Here is a 20,652-nt window from a genome sequence, read left to right on the forward strand (position 1 = left end):
GCTGACCATGAGGGAGGGCGGGTCATATACAAAAAGTGGATTAAGTCCAGTCGATATTTACCTTCAGAGTTAGATGAGGTTTTGAAAATTTTTTTTTGAGAAGGAAGAGTTTAGGAGGGCACGGCAGCAGTGGGGTCTGAGGAGGGAGAGTTATTGTCGGAGAGCCACTGGAAAAATTTGCAGTGAAGATTTCAACGTTCTGATTTGGTCACTCTTTCGGAAGTCAAAAATCTTCAGTGGGATGAAGCTGGAAGATGTGGCCAACAGCAATTCAGGATGGTGGATACCCCTTTGCCAAGTGACATCTTAATAGGATTTTCTGCTACATAGAAGAACGTAGTGGTAGCTACACTGAGGTCAGACTGCGCAGAGATGACCCTCAAGCAGATCCAGGAGCAGATTGGTCTAAGATCTTTCCTCAGTTCTCAGAGCAGTTTGTAGTTAAAAAATCACGTTTTGGATTTAGGCTATCTGGGCATATTTAACACAACAACCAAGGGTCCAGGACTAGAGGGGTACTACTTGGGGGTTCAGGACTTACTCAGGCATGGGTCCAGGTGCAGGTTAGAGATGGTCAGAGCCTGTAATGTATGTGTGGCTCTGAAAAGAAGGCTAGCAAACAAGCCCCTGAACTGCCCCTGGTAGTCCTGGGTTCAAGTGATGATGCAGGGTTCGAGCAGAAGGTCTGGTTTCTGAGGGTTCAAGCACGCTCGAGGCAGCATAGCAGTTCTTCAAGCTACAACAATGCAGTTTTGTGGACTACACAGCAGTCCATCCTCTGAGAGTCATTCCGCAGTGAACTGATTAATGGATCTGAGGTTCCTATTTTTATATCTTGTGCCGTTTTTGAAGTAGGATAAATGCCTAGATGTTTTTGTTTGGAGTTCTTGGAATTTCCTGACTCCCCTGCCCTACCTCCAAGCTGGCTGCAGGGAAAATGCAGTGGTGCCAAGCTCTTTGTATGAACACAGAGCACAGCCTATTCAATTGCAAGTGGGGCTGTGCCCAGACATGCCCCCATGCTGCCATCAGATGGCCCATTCTGGCATACCTAATGCCTCTATCGCCTTGGAGGAATGAAAAAAGTCTGAAAAATCTGCCAACTACGCTCAGCCGTGTGACCTAGGTCAGGCCGCAGGCACCTAATAGCAAAGGGCAGGAAAATGCCAACTTTTGAAAAGTGGTATTTTCTAAATTTTGATCTAATCTCCAACTTTACCATTAAAGAGGATTTTTTATTACAATTTAATAGATACAAAACACCAAATTCTGATATGCCTTCAATCAAAAATTAGAACTTATTAAATGTAATAAGGTAGTCCAATGTTATCCTATGGGAGAGGTTGGCCTCACTGTAGTGGAAAATGAATTTAGCAGTTTTTCACTACCAGGAAATGTAAAACTAAAAAGTAGATGTCCAAACTTTTAATAACAGCGCACCCTGTCCAAGGGCTGCCTCTGGCCTACTTTAGGGGTGACATGTGCAAAAAAAAAGGAAAGTTTAAGGTTTGGCAAGAGGGTTATTTTTGGAAGTCGATTTGGCAGTTTAAAACTATATTCAGGCTGCACTGGGAGGAGGCCTGGGACATTTTAAGGGGTCACTTAAGTTGGGCGCACAATAAGTGCTGCAGGCCCGCTAATAGCATTTAATTTACAGACCCTGGGTATACGTTATGTGAATCTACAAGGGACTTATAAGTAAATCAAATATTCCAATTAGGTACAAGACCATGTTTAGGGAGTGAGCAAAAGGACTTTAGCACTGGTTAGCAATAGGAAAGTGCACAGAGTCCTATGGCCAACAGAAACAAATTTCAGCAAAAATGGAGGGAAAAGGGCAAAAACATTGGGGGAGGATTATCCTGAGGCAACCGCTCTAACAAGAGGGCAGCACAAGTTGTACTTGGTTCATTCTGGCTGCCTAGAGCCATGCGCACACCTTTACAAAAGTGTGTGCATGATGTCTAGCAAAGGTTTTGCACTAGAAGGAAACCCTTTTTCTACACTGTATGGTGTTGCATAGTGCACCATATATGCAAATTGGGAAAGGTTAGGAGAAATAAAAATGTTTCTCCTTGATAGTGTCTGCCATGGGGGGATAATCTTTCCATGTCTACCATTGTTAGTAGATGTAGCTTTGATTAAAAAAGACACGCTTGCACCGCTCATGCAACACCACCTTGATGCAAAGTAACACAACGCAGCACTAAGGTCTATTTGCAATATTTTGCCTTATTTTCGAGATACTTTCCATAGTTTATCAACACTTTCCACCAGTTTGTATCACATTGCCTGATTTTGCACTGGCACAAAGTGTTGATAAATCTGCTCCTGAGCCTCAATCCCACACACTACCTCTCCGAGGCACCTTGGACTGCTCACCTTCACTTGCTTGAGAGTCAGCAATGATGCCAGGACAACAGAGGTAACCAGCCCCAACCACCAAACACAGCTTGCGCTGGGCCCCATATTCCCACCCTACTGAACGCACTTTGATAGACAACTATGTCAGAGTAGCATTGCGTGATCCATAGCCTCACACAATTTTGGGATATGTTGTGTACTTTTAGCATAGTATTCCAGTACAACTTACTACACCTACACCAGGGATCATCAACCTTTTCTGTAATAATAGCTACTCATATTAAATGAACATCATACAGAACTGCTGATATTATTAGTGTTGTAATATTGACCACATCAGAGAAGTTACATAAGTACTCATTAAATGCAAGATTATCGGTAGTATTCACCTCGATACACCTGGCTACATAACCAGTGGTACTGTAAAAAAGGCGCTTTCAATTTGGAACTCTGTACAGGGTTCAGGCACAATAGCCATAGCTACAGGATAACAAGGAAATAATAAGTCTCCTCAAACCTGCATAATTTATCACTCAAATTGCAGCTTTATATGTAACATAGCATAACATGACATAACATAACCTGTATTTGTGAAGTTCACGTTTATTCTAAAAGGTATCTTGACGCCGAAATAACATATGTTCATTTGTACCCAACTCACTGGTTGGAATGGAAATTCAATTGAAAAGTCAACCACTTTTCTCCAAACATCAGCTTATGAAGTCTGAAAACACACACATTTGTCTCTTGAAGAAACACTTTTCAATTTGGGTATACATATATCAACTCAAATAAACAGAAGCTTCTATGTTAGTAGACTGGGATGCATGCAGTAGAGCTACTTACAGGTAGCAGGAGAGCTACCAGTAGCTCACAAACTACGTGTTGGGGAAGCCTGGCTTAGAAACATTTTAGAAGGATCCCACACTTTGGATGTGTTGGTAAACTGCAGCACACATGGAATGAGTGGATGTTTTTGAGAAATTAAAATACTTCTTCTTGTTAATGCCTTCTTCAAGAAGGCTTCAGTTTTTATGCAAAGCCAGATCTGACTGTCTCAGTAGATAGGGCATTGCATCAAAAATCAGTTTATTGGCTCGGGTCCTCTTGAGTAATGCCCCAGTAACTCCTACTCCCTTGATACAACATGATGCAAAGCTGGACAAAGCACCAAATACCTATTGCCATGAACATTTAATACCAATATGTTGTTATGACTTGACTTGCGATGCACAAAACCTTAGTGGATCTGGACCAAAGTGTAATTTGATACAAGCCAAAGTAGGGTGCGCTAGCTGCTGCTAAAACGACTCCCTGAAATTTGCATTTGTAGCTATTTTGTGTGCCCGACAGGGTCAGATCAGCATTTCATTCTCCTGAAGTTACTAATTTAAGCAGTCCTAAATTGCGTGATGATAGGTGTTACTATTTTCAACACTCAGGCCTGCTGTGTTTTGTGTATTTTAATCAGCCTCATTGTCCAAACTTTGGCTATTATGCTTTTTAGCTGTAGAAAAGAAAGTGTAGATCATGATAGGACAAAATAGACTCTGAAATGCCCTACACTACTTTTACTATTATTATTTATTTTTGCTATCCTTTATTGATTTTCTGAAGTGCACTCATTTAAAAGTATTTTTTCCTTTTTTTTTTAGATTTCACATGTGGGGAAAACCTTTTTATGTCCTCATTTCTTGCGGACTGGAGGGACGTGATTGCCTCTTTTGACAGTGAGAAGGTTGATTATGCGTACGGCTCTAAAAAGCCTTCGATAAACGGCAAAGAGATAAGACATTATACTCAGGTATGTCTCCAATTTCAATAGAGACTTCAATCATCTTCATTTGTAGGAACTGTATGAGTTATCTTTCTTTGGAGCTAAATGTGAGCACTTAGTTTTGTCTATGTTGCAATAAGGTGGTTGAATGTTGCGAGATACTTTAAAAAACAATACTTCCTTTCTGAATTAATTAGAATGTTTCCTAATACAACATAAGATAAAATGGGATGACACATCACTGTTAAAAATTGGCCTGTTGGTTGACTGGCATATGAGCCCGGGTCAAGCAGCAACCACAATCCTAGTCAGGGTTTGAGGTAGGCAAATCCTAAATAAACCTGTACTCACCCTCTGATAGCTTGGCACAGAGCTGTCAGGATAAACTTACAGGCAATGTGTAAAGTATCTGTGCAACACCACACAAGAAGATCCCACACCGATTTAGAAAAGCAGAGTAGATGTTAATATATAAACAATTCCAAAATGACAAAAATACAATCAGTAGAAACAGAGTTATTGAATTTTAAAGTTTACAGTGAAAAATAGTGTTGAAGTGCACATAGCAGTATTGAGGGATAGTTGGTTCTGCCAGACCAGGACAAAGTCACAAGTTCAGACTGACCATGATGGAGCGTGGGCCGGCTACAGGGACCCAGTAAGGTCTGCTGAACAAAGTACCTTACATCCTGGATGCGGAGCGTTGCATGCTTATCGTCGAAGATGTGATATGCAGCAGAGGCTGTGCGTCAGTTCCGAGATGCAGCAAGTCTGCTGTGTGAGGTCCTGTTGCATCGTCGAGGATACTGTCAACAGGGCTTGCGATGTGAAGTTCTGTGCCGATAATGCGGGTGCAGCAGAGGTGATGCCAAGGTTCCAATGAGGGGTGAAGGTTTGATGCGGAATGTGGCATTGTCGTGGAGGCTGCAATGATGAGGGAAGTGAGGAGCTTGGGCTGGGGAAAGTGTCACGTAATGGCATTTTTTAAGGTGATGCATCGGTCTTAAGTAGGAGGTGGAGGCGATGCAAGTTTTTTGGAACCGGTCCAATCCATACAGCCACCGTGATACGTCGCGTCTGCTCAGGGATGTGCCTCTCAGCCAAGGAGATGCATCGGTTCTGCTTAGGGGTTGCGTCATTCAGCAGAGAAGTTGCCTTGCTTTCAACGGCATGCACCTTAGGCTCTAGGGCCCAGGACTGGGGTGGCACCCCTGACAGGGTAGACTCGCAGATGGCAGGGTCCAGGACTGCTCTGCTGCTGAAGGACTGATGCTCTGCCAGACTTCTGATTTGCTGGGCTCCTGCTTTACTGTAGTGACGTTCTGCCCCCCTGCCTGGGCGAGAAGGCTTGACCTGCATCACTTGACCCCAGCACCCAGGGTGACACCAAGGGCTAGCTGACTGGCGGCCTGATCTAAAGCCTGAGGGACATAACAGGCTTTCAACCAGGAGGCCAGCCAGCTAGTCCCTCTGGATTCTTGGGTCAAGTGATGCAGGTCCAGTCCTTCTCACCCAGGCAGGGGTCAGCAAGCCAGCAAGTCAGCACAGCAAAGCAGAAGTCCAGCAAACCAGCAGTCCAGCAAAGTGGCAGTCCTTCAGCAGCACATCAATCCTTCTTCCTGACAGAGTATTCATAGGTCCCAAACTGTACTGTTTGGTGGTATATCCTGTGTTGCCTTTGAAGTAGGGGGAATTCAAAGACATGCCTATGAAGTGCACAGATGTCCTTGCTTTCTACCCTGGCTCCAGACTCACTACAGGGTGGTATGCAGCCCTTTGTGTGTGGTCAGGACACAGCCTATACAAGTGTAAGTAAGGCTGTGCCCAGCTCCTCCTTCCCATACTGTAAGAGATGGTGCATTGAGACCCAGCTAAGGCCCCATTCTGTGTGGCTGCCTAGAAGGAATACACAAAGCCCAACTTCCAGATACACCCATCCATGTGATCAGAGATTGGCCACTTTCTAAAAGTGCCATTTTCAGAACAGCGAATTAAAACCCGACTTCACCATCATTTTGGATTTGAAATTGTGATTCCAGAGGCACCAGACCTGAAGGGTTTATCTCATACCAACTGGAAATTACACTTATAAAATGTAGTAAGGTTATGTCAATGTTATCCTATGTGGTGGGGGGATAAGCCTTGCAGTAGTGAAAAACGAATTTGAGAGTTTTTCACCACCAGAACACATAAAACAAAAAGTGCATGTCCTACCATTTTAAATGTATTGCACCCTGCCCTCTGGGTTGTCCAGGGCCTACTGTAGGGGTGACTTAGATGTACAAAATGAGAAGGTTTGGGCATGGCAAAAGGTTTATTTTACAATGCTACCCCAATGCACTCAATATTCAAAAGATTAAACACAATTCCTCTTGGTTTTATGTGTGTGCATCCCTGTCATCGGGCTGTGTCTGAAGGCGCCAAACGAATGATGACTGCAGGTATGCCAGATTTGGAAAAACACTGCCTGGCTGATGGGAGCAATTATCTTGAAAACGTCTCTACTTTCTTTACTGAATTCAAAAAGTTTATGGACGCTATTTTCAATTAATACCGAGTCATCCAAGGTTCATATTCTTTCTTATCCAGAGTGAGAACTCTGCTCATGTCGGCTCGACTGTTATGATGAGACCCCTGAAGAAGGGTCATCAATGACCCGAAATGTAGGTTTAACCCCTTCAATGCTATTGACGGAACGGTTCCGTCATGAGCGTCGGTTGGCCTGTGCTCATGACGGAATCGTTCCGTCATGAGCCCGTTGGCTCATTAGAACATTCAGCACAGCGCAGGAATCTGCGCCGCGCTGAAGGTGTTAAAGAAAATTTGTGTTCAATGTACCACCACTACCAAGAGGTAATTGGTACAGAAGAATTTTCCTAATCAAAAAAATATTTGGGGCATGCAGCTTTAAATGTATTTAACCCCTTCACTGCGGCGGCTATTCCGCCGCAGTGCTAAGGGGGCGGGGCGGCCGCGCGGCAGCCGCATGCTGGTGATGGAACCGCTCCGTCACCAGCGTCGGTGGCGCTGTGCTTATGACGGAGCGGTTCCGTCATGGCCCGCCCCGCTCAATGGAACGCTCAGCGCAGGCGCGGAATTTACGCCGCGCAGGAGCGCCGAGCGGGCCATGACGGAACCGCTCCGTCATAAGCACAGCGCCACCGCAGCTGATGACTGAGCGGTTCCGTCATCAGCAGGCAAAGGGTTAAGATACAAGAGGGTATCCCAGATCCCCATGCCCTGGGGACTAACACCTTCCCAGGGCTAATAGAAAAGAAATGGGGGCCTCGTGGACCCCTAGGTGCCAAGGGGCCACCACCTTCCCAAGGCTAATTAATTTGTTATGGGGGCCTTATGGACCTGCCTGGGTCCCGGGTACCACCACCACCTCATCTGGGCATAATTTAGTTTTAAAATAAGAGGGGGCATGCAGCCCTCTTCCTGGGCTGTTCTCGGCCCCTTGCACTGCCACCTCTCTAAGGTAGGCCCTATTTAATTAAAGGAGGGGGAGCTTGGCCCGCCTCCTGGAACCATTAATTGCCCTGGGGACTACCATCCCCCAGGGCTGGCTCCTGCTATGTCCCGGGGTGCCCACATCCGGAACATAGCTGTTTGCTCCATGGCTGCTGATGGTCCTTGGGGGCCAACAACCCCTCCTGTTAACTCCAGTAAGTCCTACACAGCAGGATTGCTGAGAGGTCATCCAAGGTTTCGACCCCTTTCTCAACCACTCTGCAAATACGCGCCCTGGTGCACTACTTGTTGGGGACTAGGGTACACTTTACTCCTGAGGGACCTTGGGGGCCAAGAAGCCCTGCTGATACCTCCTGTAACACAGCAGGATTACTAAGAGCCTTTGGACCTTATTAAGGGGCCGATTAGGATTGCGGTGAATCCACATCCTCCGGGCCAGCGGAAGCCACCGCCGGCCCAGAGGATGCGGATACACCACTGCGGTGCCTTCAAAGATCCCCCGCTAGATTAGGATGGCTGGGGGGTCATCAGCGGACGGGAAGACCGTCCACCGCATTTCCGCCCCGGTCGCCTTCCGACCGTGGCGGAAAATCTCTAATATGGCGGCGGTGTCTATCAGACACCGCCAGCCATATTAGGATGGGGCAGAAAACATGCTTTTCCGCGGTGGCTTTTCCGCCGTGGAAAAGCATGTAGTTTTCTGTGTTTTGGGGGCCCGTTGTGGGCCCCCAGGGGTGTTGGGGGTGGGGGTGCACATGGGGGGTACCTATGGTAACCCCTGCCTTTGCACGCACAAAGCGGCAGGCACCACGCGGTGCCTGCCGCTTTGTGCATGCAAAGGGAAAACATGCATATTTAATATTGCGGAGGGTGCTGCTTCAAGCAGCACCCGCCGCAATGTTAACTATACGGGATGTGACCGCCAGGGTGGCGGTCACATCCTAATTCCAAGGGAGGGAACGCCGCTGCCCCTGCGGACGGTCCCTCCACCTCGAGGTGGCGGACGGACGCAGGTCCGTATGCCATCCTAAATAGCCTGATAGTGTTTAGCCATGCATAGCATAGCTCGCAGTGCCAAGAAGTGCCAGTAACAGATGGAATAACTGTGATGTAACTGGCAGCTCTGTAACTAAAACTTGAAAACAAAATGCATTGTCTCTCGCATAATAAAGCCAGAGCTAAAAATACATGTAAATGTAAATGTATTTATATAGCACAAACCACCCACATCGCAGGTATCTAAGCGCTTGCTTAGGGAACTGTTATGACCGGATTTTCTGATTAGATGGGATCAGCCCCTAGGGGCCCCTCCAACCCAGCCAGAACGTAATCACATCCCTCCTCAGGACCGTCTGTCCAGGCACCTGGGTACCTACCTGAGGATGGGGAACTCGCAATATACAAGCTCATATTATTAAAAACACCACTAAATCTATAGGGATACTAAGAATACTCACTGATTACTAGGGATATCCATACCCTACACCACACTCATACATCAGTTAGTCTCGCGGCCACTCAGACCCAGACTGATCTACCCTAGGGCAGATATGACACACAATCCGGTGCGTCTACACATGGGCCTGCAGAACCCAATGCTCCCTTTTCCAAACGGTTCGCAATCCTGCAAACCTACACGCCAGTCTCCCACCTGACGCTCTCACTTACGCAAGCCACAATCTTGTGGGTATCCACGCTGGTCTCCTACCCAACGTTCTCACTAACGCCGCATATCAACGACGACCACATTCCTATGAACACCTATATATATATATATTGGGAAGTCTCTTCACTAAGGGTCTGCTACTACAATATTAGGAGTTAGCCAATTAATATAATGTACCTCTTATTCTTGGCATCATAGGTCCACTCACTCCCTATTTATGTGATCACCCCTTACCTGATTGGGATTACTCATCCATTCATGTACCTAGTAAACACCTAGAAGATACATTTACCTAGATTGAACAAGGATACAAGGCGCATTTTAGTTTAATGCAAACTGGGGGTTATTTTATTAGAACAATATAAACATTTACACAGATCTGTAACTGACAAAGACTATAGGTAGAACACACCGCTGAAAGAGAAAAGATTAGACATACAATAGCTTAGGGAATAAGGACAAAATTAAGGGTGGAGTTCACCTGATTAGTGTGTAGTCTTGTTCTAGCTGTCATCTGGGTTCCTCTCTCGTCTGTGCCTTGGCTCGTCTCAGACTCTCTCTCTCTCCTGCACTCTTGGGTACACCTCTGCGCTGATCACTTTGCACTGGACTCCTCTCCCCCACGAACTGTCTCCACCTTCCAGCTTCAATCTAATGGTTCCTTCCGCTCTGATCACCGTTCATTCCACTAGCTTATTCACTCTGTCTCTGCACCAATGTCCAAATAACTCCATCTGCTCCCATAGGTTAGTCCACGATCTCTCCTCCGTCTCTTCTAAAAGGCATTACTTCAGACTCCAGCTATTCACACCTCCTCCTGATAAGTAACTGCTTCTGACTGCTTCCTTCAGTTCCAGCTCATTATTCAACTCAGCTCTCTCCAGCTTGAACTCTCTCTCTCTGCCAACTCCACTCCACTGCTTTCCACTCCTCCACCTCAACACGACTGACTGGCTTCGCCACCTCCACTCGACTCGACTCTACTCGACTCACTGACTCCGCCTCTGCACTTCACTGATATAGAATGCTGTTTCCTCATGGAAAGTTCCAGCCATCAGCCTGCCGCCCACCAGGTCTCTGCATCACCTCGCATCAAGGACTTACACCTAGCCGGCCGGCCTTTTGTTGTGTCTTCCACACAGAGAATAATACAGCCTACCGATAAGGGCTAGCCCAGACCGGTTCTCTCCAAGTGAAAAACAGCCTTAACTATAAACTTTGCCTTTACCCTGAAAAGCCTCTCAGCTTCATCAAGATGGAGTCCCTCTAGCTCTAGGCCTGTAGGCCTGAAAGGGATGAAATGCCCCTTAGCTCTGTCAGAATACCTACATAAACCATACCAATGTGTCTAATATGTCAAAGCCAATAGGCAATAGACAGGTTAAAGTCAAGAATAAAGGATCTATTATCATATTAAGCAGCTATCCTCTTCTAGGTCTGGAAAAAGGGCTTAAAAGGGCCAACACAGGCTAAGAATACCTATACTAGATGTGAGCAAGACTAAGGTCTATATCACTGCTAAATAGAGCCCAAAAACTCTGCCATTACATTCCACCCTTAGATCCTTATCTTGCGAACATCAATAAACAACAACATCCATATAAACAAACATCAACACAATCTATCCAACACAGGCTAAGAATACCTATCCTAGATGTGAGCAAGACTAAGATCTATATCACTGCCAAAAACTCTGCCATCCACCCTTAGATCCTTATCTTGCGAACATCTTATAAACAATAACATCCATATAGACAAACATCAACACAATCTATCAACAAATCAAAAACTAAAAAACTCCCTAAAAAGAATGACAACTTAAGGAAATTCCACCTGAAACTCAATTGTAGGGAATACAAACCTAACAACCAACTGAAAACAAATCAAAGCACCCTTGACTTGAATGCTGAAACATATCTGAGATTGGATCTGATAACAACAGAAACTAACCAAAGCATCCTCAAACTAAATGTGCCTCAACTTCTAATGATAACTGGTGAAATCTAGTGATGTAGGGACTTATGTGTTGAATGAAAACAGCAAGGGGCCTAAATGGGGCCTACCTACGCATGGGCGGAAAATCCGTTCCGCTCGCGAATTTTGCGGATTTTCGGGAAATCCGCAATCCGCGAGATTTGCGAATCTCCCGCAAAATCCGCAAATCCGCGAGCAGCGGATTTTGCTCGCACTGCTCGCACTGTTCGCGTGAGTTCGCATGAGTTCGCGCCCCGCGAATAAGTGCAAAATTGCAGAAATACGATTTTAGCAAAACTGAAAGTAACTACTTACCAGGTTCAAAAGTTCAGGCTCATCATTAGTAGCCATTTCCTGTAGTGCTTCCTGAGGGGCCCCTCCAGAGTTCAGTTGCCAGTTGAAACTATTATGTGACCCTGCTCTGAACCTCAGAATAGTTACACATATGCCACAAAGGTCCTGAATTACAGCTAAGGGAGACAAGCAGGAGCCAGGCTGGAAGTTAAAATCCACTAATCAGCCCCTAATTCATTATTGTCAGTTGGGGCAGGGCAGGTGTTGTAACTAATTTTGCAACAATGAAAGCACTTAGCAAGTGCAAAAGATCACTAATCAGGGCGCACTAAGGAAGCAGGTGCCAGCTAAAAAAATATTCTGTGACACATTAATCAGCCCCAAATTAATTCAGGTCACTTGAGGCAGGGAAGGTGTGCTTTGCTTTGCCGAAAATAATGTACACTGGACAACCAGAGGGTGTGGTGATGAAACAGAGGGTGGCATGGGTGGGCCAGAGGGTGGCATGAGTAGTCAGAGAGTGGCAGTGGTGACAGAGAGTGGCAGTGATGAAGAAGAGTGTCCCAAACAGGCTGGACACGTAGAAACAACAAGTTCGCGAAACTTGCGACCCGACAGGTAAGTTCGCAATTTGCGAAAGTGTACAAAACCCTCGCGAACTGGCAGAAACACGGGCGAACACACAAAAAAAAAAACGCAAATTCGCGGGAATTCGCGGATTTTGCGGATTGCGAATCCGCAAATCCGCAAAATTCGCGAACGCGAGATCCGCAAAATTCGCTCATGCTTAGGCCTACCTACTTCGGACAACTTAAGCCTAAATGAGGCCTACCTACTTTGGACAACTTAAGAACTAAATGTGTTTCAACTTCTAATGAGAAAACAACAAAGGGCCTAAATGAGGCCTACCTACTATAGTCAACTTAAGCTAATGATGACTCATGAAATCTATTGGTGTAGGGGCTTGTTTGTGGAATAAAAATAACAATGGGCCTAAATGAGGCCTACTGACATTTGAAACATGACAAATTGTTCTCAAGGTCTGGGCAAACATCAATACATAATCACACTAAAAGACACACCTCCCAGGACAACCCAAAGTCTAGGGTAACCACCCTTTGATCAATCAAGGTGAAAATGTAAGAACAGTAAAAAACAACCCCATTTCTACAAGACAGCTGGTGTATATATATATCACTTAGTTTCTTCACACTGTGGAACACATGTGTGCACCACCATTCAAAAAAAAAAAAAAAGGCCTTCATTGGCAACCATGATGACATGTATTTGCTTTTAAAAGTGGGGCCTGCTTGTAATGATTGAAAACATGGGAATAATGCAGGCCAAGGAATTACATTAGCGGGAAATTTATGATGATGCAGTCTGTCACAAATTAAAAAAAAGTGTAATTGTGTTCTTCAAAAAAAAAAAAAAAGTCCAATGTCAATTTTGTTGATCAGTGTAGGTCACCACCCTGCATCTTCGGTATCCGGACACTTCCTCCGATGCGGCCATCCATCACCCTTCCGGTGTGGTCTGGTCTGGTTCCATCTTCCAAAAATAATAAACTAACATAAAAACATGAAAGTAAAAAAATAAAATAAGAAAAGGAAGTGGGGGGGGGGGGTCGACCCACACCAACACCACAACCCAGCAACCTAGGACAAGAAAACAAGTATCATTATTCTTGAAAAATAAAATTTTCCATTTAAAAAAGCACCCCGGGTGCCTTTCATTATTGAAAAGAAAATATCCTAATTAATTAAAAACATTCAAAATCTAACTTTTAAGTAAATTTAGCAGGGCCTAACATACCCTAATCCTCTCTAAGACAGCCTTCTCCCTTCAGAGCAGGAGCCAGGCTACAGTATGAAGTAATTTGAATCACTGCCAAATGATGATCTCACAGCAGGAGCAGGGCACTGCAAGCCTCCGTTTCCCTGATCAGAGAAGCCCGCCCAGGCCTACTGCCAAGGGCCAAGAGTGTGCAAGAGTCCCTTATCAGCAGGCAATGAAGCTGCCTGCGCCAACAGCCAGGAAGAGCGAGTTAACCCCACCCTTAAATAAACAAGCCGTCCGCGGAACAAAATTGGATTATGGCCAATCAAAAACAGGACAGGCTGCAGCCGAAGCCTGCAGGGAAAAAAAAACTCGTCTTCACAAACCAGCTGGTCTGCCAAGGTCGACAAACAAATTCTTTGCAAGCTTGTTCCCAGGCCTGATTGCACTAACTAACGAAAGCCAGCATTCTAAAAAAAACAATTCTGTTACAATGTACTGCTACTTAAAAGCTCCAGTTTCTAAAAAGACTTTTGTCTAACTAATTCAGCTAAAGGCAAGATAATTAAAATAAGGGCACTTATTTAGAAAGGGGCAACTAAGTTTTGCACATACAGTCTGTATTTAAAAAACGAATTAATATGGACCATTGTCAGCTGTTGAAAGAGAAATAATTTTAAAACAACACAAAATGCAGACATATTTCACCATTGTGTTTTGTTCAACCAGGGACAACATGTAATTATGCGTTACAGTGTAATTTATAGCGCAAACTTTTCATATAGACACATTTATAAAAAAAGTTTCATTTTGCATTTGGGAAAATAATAATAAGAATACATATTTGTTTTCAAAAGCACACGGTTGCCTTTCACTAATTAAAAGCACATGTTACCATGCACTGTCGGGCAAGATTGATTATTCTCAACCTGTGATCACTGCAACCAGCACATTCCTTTCTAGATGGAAAACCCTCAAAGAAATAATTAATGAAAACAGCCCGTAGCATGCATTCTAACGGACACCTCCTTAACATTTCACTCATTTTAAATCATGCATTCAAAAATAATACTCCACACGTCTATGGATGCATATTAAGAAGCGTATTTAAAAGAACACAGCTCTCTCCGTGCAAACCCTTATCTCAATCCGACTGGTTGATTTATAACTTACAGTTCCAAGGCAAACCCACACAAATTCGTAGACGCAGTTCAAAAAGAATGTGAAATGAACAGAACCCTTCGCAAAGCACAAGATGTTACCTTTCCGTCAAGAAGCTGACAAAGCACATAGGCAGACCAAGGAATCAAAAAAAGTCAAAATCAAACCATCAATCCTTAAAATAATCCACTGACTTTTATAGTCAGGTCAAATAACCATGCATGTTGACAGCATGTTAAAAATAAAGACTGCCATCTCAATTCAAGATATTAACCCTTTGGCAGCTCAAGCACAATCAATTCCCAATGACTGCAGATACATGGGAAAATCATGAACACATCTCTTCACTTTTACAGATAACACGTACACACATTTTCAAAACGTTATCCCCAAGCACCCGAGAGAGATCCAGCTCTCTCCTGCCTAACGTAATGATAACATGCCCTGTCCAAGCCATGACCACATGGCGCTATTCACAAGCCATATTTACAAGACAAGCTTTTCACAAACAATATATCCAAGGCGCAATTCACAAGGAACACAGCAGATCAACATGAGAACATGCACCTCACAAGCCACATTAACATGGCGCTATTCACAAGTCATATTTACAAGGAGCTATATTCAAAGAACTCCACAGATCATATAACTATGAACACATTTCACATTGCACAGCATAAGCAGATGCAGCAAGCAATTTAATGGGCAATTTAAAAGCATTTTTTACACACATTTATACAATTGGACCATCACAAAGATGTAACTGGCTTCCTCATGTAATGCCATCCTTCAACCCTGACAGTTTAAACACCAAGATGAAAACCATTCCTTCCACCCTGAATAAACCAAATGCCATGATGTAATGCAATCTCCTCACGCTGCAACTGTTCAAGCCCATAGGTCACTCAGGCAACATAAACTGCAACATTACGCCAGATGGAACCGGCGCTCAGGGCACTCCCTCAGAACACATGGGAAACTCTCTAAGCACATGGCCAGGACACACAGGATTCGTAAGATGCCGACTACGCCAAATGTTATGACCGGATTTTCTGATTAGATGGGGTCAGCCCCTAGGGGCCCCTCCAACCCAGCCAGAACGTAATCACATCCCTCCTCAGGACCGTCTGTCCAGGCACCTGGGTACCTACCTGAGGATGGGGAACTCGCAATATACAAGCTCATATTATTAAAAACACCACTAAATCTATAGGGATACTAAGAATACTCACTGATTACTAGGGATATCCATACCCTACACCACACTCATACATCAGTTAGTCTCGCGGCCACTCAGACCCAGACTGATCTACCCTAGGGCAGCTATGACACACAATCCGGTGCGTCTACACATGGGCCTGCAGAACCCAATGCTCCCTTTTCCAAACGGTTCGCAATCCTGCAAACCTACACGCCAGTCTCCCACCTGACGCTCTCACTTACGCAAGCCACAATCTTGTGGGTATCCACGCTGGTCTCCTACCCAACGTTCTCACTAACGCCGCATATCAACGACGACCACATTCCTATGAACACCTATATATATATATATTGGGAAGTCTCTTCACTAAGGGTCTGCTACTACAATATTAGGAGTTAGCCAATTAATATAATATACCTCTTATTCTTGGCATCATAGGTCCACTCACTCCCTATTTATGTGATCACCACTTACCTGATTGGGATTACTCATCCATTCATGTACCTAGTAAACACCTAGAAGATACATTTACCTAGATTGAACAAGGATACAAGGCGCATTTTAGTTTAATGCAAACTGGGGGTTATTTTATTAGAACAATATAAACATTTACACAGATCTGTAACTGACAAAGACTATAGGTAGAAAACACCGCTGAAAGAGAAAAGATTAGACATACAATAGCTTAGGGAATAAGGACAAAATTAAGGGTGGAGTTCACCTGATTAGTGTGTAGTCTTGTTCTAGCTGTCATCTGGGTTCCTCTCTCGTCTGTGCCTTGGCTCATCTCAGACTCTCTCTCTCTCCTGCACTCTTGGGTACACCTCTGCACTGATCACTTTGCACTGGACTCCTCTCCCCCACGAACTGTCTCCACCTTCCAGCTTCAATCTAATGGTTCCTTCCGCTCTGATCACCGTTCATTCCACTAGCTTATTCACTCTGTCTCTGCACCAATGTCCAAATAACTCCATCTGCTCCCATAGGTTAGTCCACGATCTCTCCTCCGTCTCTTCTAAAAGGCATTACTTCAGACTCCAGCTATTCACACCTCCTCCTGATAAGTAACTGCTTCTGACTGCTTCCTTCAGTTCCAGCTCATTATTCAACTCAGCTCTCTCCAGCTTGAACTCTCTCTCTCTGCCAACTCCACTCCACTGCTTTCCACTCCTCCACCTCAACACGACTGACTGGCTTCGCCACCTCCACTCGACTCGACTCTACTCGACTCACTGACTCCGCCTCTGCACTTCACTGATATAGAATGCTGTTTCCTCATGGAAAGTTCCAGCCATCAGCCTGCCGCCCACCAGGTCTCTGCATCACCTCGCATCAAGGACACACACCCAGCCGGCCGGCCTTTTGTTGTGTCTTCCACACAGAGAATAATACAGCCTACCGATAAGGGCTGGCCCAGACCGGTTCTCTCCAAGTGAAAAACAGCCTTAACTATAAACTTTGCCTTTACCCTGAAAAGCCTCTCAGCTTCATCAAGATGGAGTCCCTCTAGCTCTAGGCCTGTAGGCCTGAAAGGGATGAAATGCCCCTTAGCTCTGTCAGAATACCTACATAAACCATACCAATGTGTCTAATATGTCAAAGCCAATAGGCAATAGACAGGTTAAAGTCAAGAATAAAGGATCTATTATCATATTAAGCAGCTATCCTCTTCTAGGTCTGGAAAAAAGGGCTTAAAAGGGCCAACACAGGCTAAGAATACCTATACTAGATGTGAGCAAGACTAAGGTCTATATCACTGCTAAATAGAGCCCAAAAACTCTGCCATTACAGGAACCCGTCCTGGTATTCCCCTGTGAGATAACCCCGGCAGGGTATCCACAAGGTGAAAGCCAGGCATCCCACCGCGAGGGGCCGTTGTGGAGATTAAGCAAGCTATTGCCCAGAGTCGCAGAGTGTGAACCCGTGAGTCGAATAGGCACCGGAGCGAGAATTATCGAGTCCGTGGAATTATTGCGCCCAAGCCCCGTCGAGGCGGGGAATTGAACCCTGGTCCAGGGCCGATCTCAGCTTCCGGGTCTGCCGCCTCTAACCCCTGAGCCACACTTCTCCACCTCACAATTCATGTGCAACTCCCAAGCCAGGAATCTGGCATATATTTTGCCGGCACTTGGAGAATGCGCAGCAGAAAGGGGGGCATAAAGGCCAGATTCTTTGCGCAAAATAAAAGCTTAGTTATTTCATCCTACCACTGCCCCTCAAAAACATCAAAGTTGGTCTGTAGCCAGAGCGAGGAAGCCCCTCAGCTGAGCCATTGAGCCCCACATAGGATACGTACACACTTGCCACTGTACTCCCGATAGCAAAAATAGTCATCGGATGAACATACAGAAAACACGATTGTTAAAGATGACATGCAGTGTTTGTGTCAGACAGTTTCAGCATGCACGAAATGGCAGGAATAAATAAATAATAAGTGCCTATACCTTAGACAGGGCCAATAACAACCCATCGCCGTCTATATGACCTTTGTAAAGCGAGGTGTAAATGCTAGAGGTGGGTGAAATTTGTGTTGTCGCGCTATGCAAAGCTCTTCGAAACGGTAAAAAACTCTCCACGAGTACGCAAAAGTTCCGCAAATATGCGGAATTGCACGTTCCACCCGTTCGCAATGCTTTTTTCCTGTTCGCGAACACTGTTTGTGTGCTCTGGGAGAAATATCCCCTGAACATGCATTTTCAAAGCGCAAACAAGCAAAAAATTCCGCAAAGCAGCAGATTGCGGAATATTCTGCACTTTTGCGTTCTCCGCGGAACAGGAAATTACCCAAATTCCTCAAATTCCGCAAGCAAAACGGAATTTACCGCCTGGGGCCTAGAAAATGCTGTATATGTGCTGACCACCACAGAGAAGGCACAATCCTGATAGAGCGCACAGGTCACCGACTCTGATTACCATACTCACCTGGGCCCATAAAACAACATAAACTTGTAGTGAGTTTAATCAGGTAACCTGTGCACTTTTACTCTAATCAGTGATTTATGATTCTCATTTAGGACCTATACCATTGACTTACCAATCCTTGTCAACGATACCTAAGGTCCTAAGGGATCAAAAGGAGTTAGAATAATAGGTAGAAAATAACATTTGCACTCATATAATAAACACAAACTAAGAAAAATGTTTAAATTCTTTATCTTAAATTCTTTGAATGTCTTAATCCAAACATTTAGCAATAGAACATTTTCAATCAGGAAGATAATGATTAAAATGAAGATATGCAAAGATTTTATAAGGCAGTCTTTACCCATTTGACATTAAAGGGTGGGGAAGAAAAAGATAATAAATATGAAATTATGCAAAACCTTTATCATTTGACATTAGGGTGGGAAAAGAGAAGGAACCAGTACAATGACATACCCAAATAGAATATTTACCTAGAATGGTCTGAAGAACTAACCCTGGCCATGGATTAGTCAAAGGATAGAGCCCCAAAGTGCAAGTGCCAGCATAGACGACAGGTGCAGACCAGAAATCAGGACAGGTGCAACCAGATTTGGATCAGGAGGACAGGACCTCCACATGCTAAGACCGGCACCCAAAGTTAAAGTTGCTACGCCAGCGCTACAACCCTCTTTACAGCTAACAGCCAAAACCCCGATTGGGTCATCGAATTCTCTGAGAGAGTGTTCCGCCAGTACCCTTACTCCCGAACCCCGATTGGGTTATCGAATCTTCTGGCAGACTGCTCCGCAGCACCACTGCTCTTGGTCACCTGTTGAGTGCATTCGGTCAGTGACAGGTCAGCTATTCGGACAAGTCGGACAAAATAACCAACTAAGCCTACCCTAGTTATACTATTTTCAGGTCAGTGTACCACCCCCCAAATGTTGCAAGTGTAAGGATACCCAAATTTGTTTGGACAAAAGACGGGGAGAGATTGTCACACCATACCAAAATGAAACTTTTTCTTTTGAATATTATAATAACGTTCCCGCCCATCGAATTTAATTTTCCCATGCATCTTTATTCCACTCAACAATGAATGTTCTTATAGAAATATATTGTTAACAATTTTCTCTTCCACCTTAGGTTATCGGGTCATCTTCCCAGGCACATCTTCCAGTGTGCTGTAGCTTGGCATTGCTTCAAGGTTAAATGACTTCAGTTCCTTCTGAAATTGTACATGCGCGATGTGGGTTTTCAAGATGAAGTAATAGCACCTCCCAGGCCCAAGATTGTCGTTAAATAAAAATAGAAAAGAAACAGTTTTAGAACACGGGATAAATGAATGTACTGTACACTACCGATCTCTACTCTATTCCTGTTACTTTATTTTAACTATAGCATTATAGGTTAAGCAGAACGAACTGCTTAGCAAAAGCAGCAGTGCAAGCTTCATGCATGCTGTAATACAGAGCAGCCATCTTAGTTCTAGTGCGCAGAAGCAAAAGATTCCCTCCAAAGCAGACAATACGTCATGTCACGTGAATGTGACAGACGCATGCGCAGTAAGAAATCCTGCGTAGCAGCAGCCATTTTAATGCAAGCGGATTAACGTTAGTAAAAGCACATTGAAAAGCTTCCCATAGATACTACTGTCTTTGTGCGGTGCAAATATTAGTACACGAAACATGTTTATTCGTATGTTATGAGTTAATAGAGAGGGCGGAGTGTAAGCAAGTCTCTCTGCGTGCGAATCCTTGCTCCATCAATCCTTAACTTCGAGCTGTGCAGAAAAACCAATGCGGCGTGTTGCATTGAAATTACAGATTTGTTTATGTATTCTGTTTATTCTGATATCGAGGATGCCTCAAAGTAATCTAACTGGGATTCAAAACTTCCCACACACTCGCTTCTTGAGAGTTAGACTTGCACACCATTGAAAGTTTAGAGAAAGTATGTGGCACAAAATGGTGACCAGAGGTGCTTTATGAGCAAAAACTGAAAATTCTGTGTGACCTATAATCAGCGTTAGTAACATCTATACCCTAAATCCCTATA

General features: G+C 44.5%; 1 protein-coding gene across 1 annotated transcript in view; it reads left to right on the top strand.

The window, feature by feature from the left end:
- LOC147706975 (cysteine-rich venom protein-like) overlaps window positions 1-20,652 on the top strand; it is an 88,931-nt gene that overhangs the window by 38,660 nt on the left and 29,619 nt on the right. Inside the window, exon 7 of the mRNA XM_086925611.1 lies at window positions 4,020-4,168. Coding sequence (XP_086781737.1) covers window positions 4,020-4,168 — 149 coding nt within the window. The remainder of the gene's footprint in view (window positions 1-4,019; window positions 4,169-20,652) is intronic.

Source organism: Lissotriton vulgaris, chromosome 6, assembly GCF_964263255.1.
Source record: "Lissotriton vulgaris chromosome 6, aLisVul1.2, whole genome shotgun sequence".
In the NCBI taxonomy this organism is placed as follows: Eukaryota; Metazoa; Chordata; class Amphibia; order Caudata; family Salamandridae; genus Lissotriton; species Lissotriton vulgaris.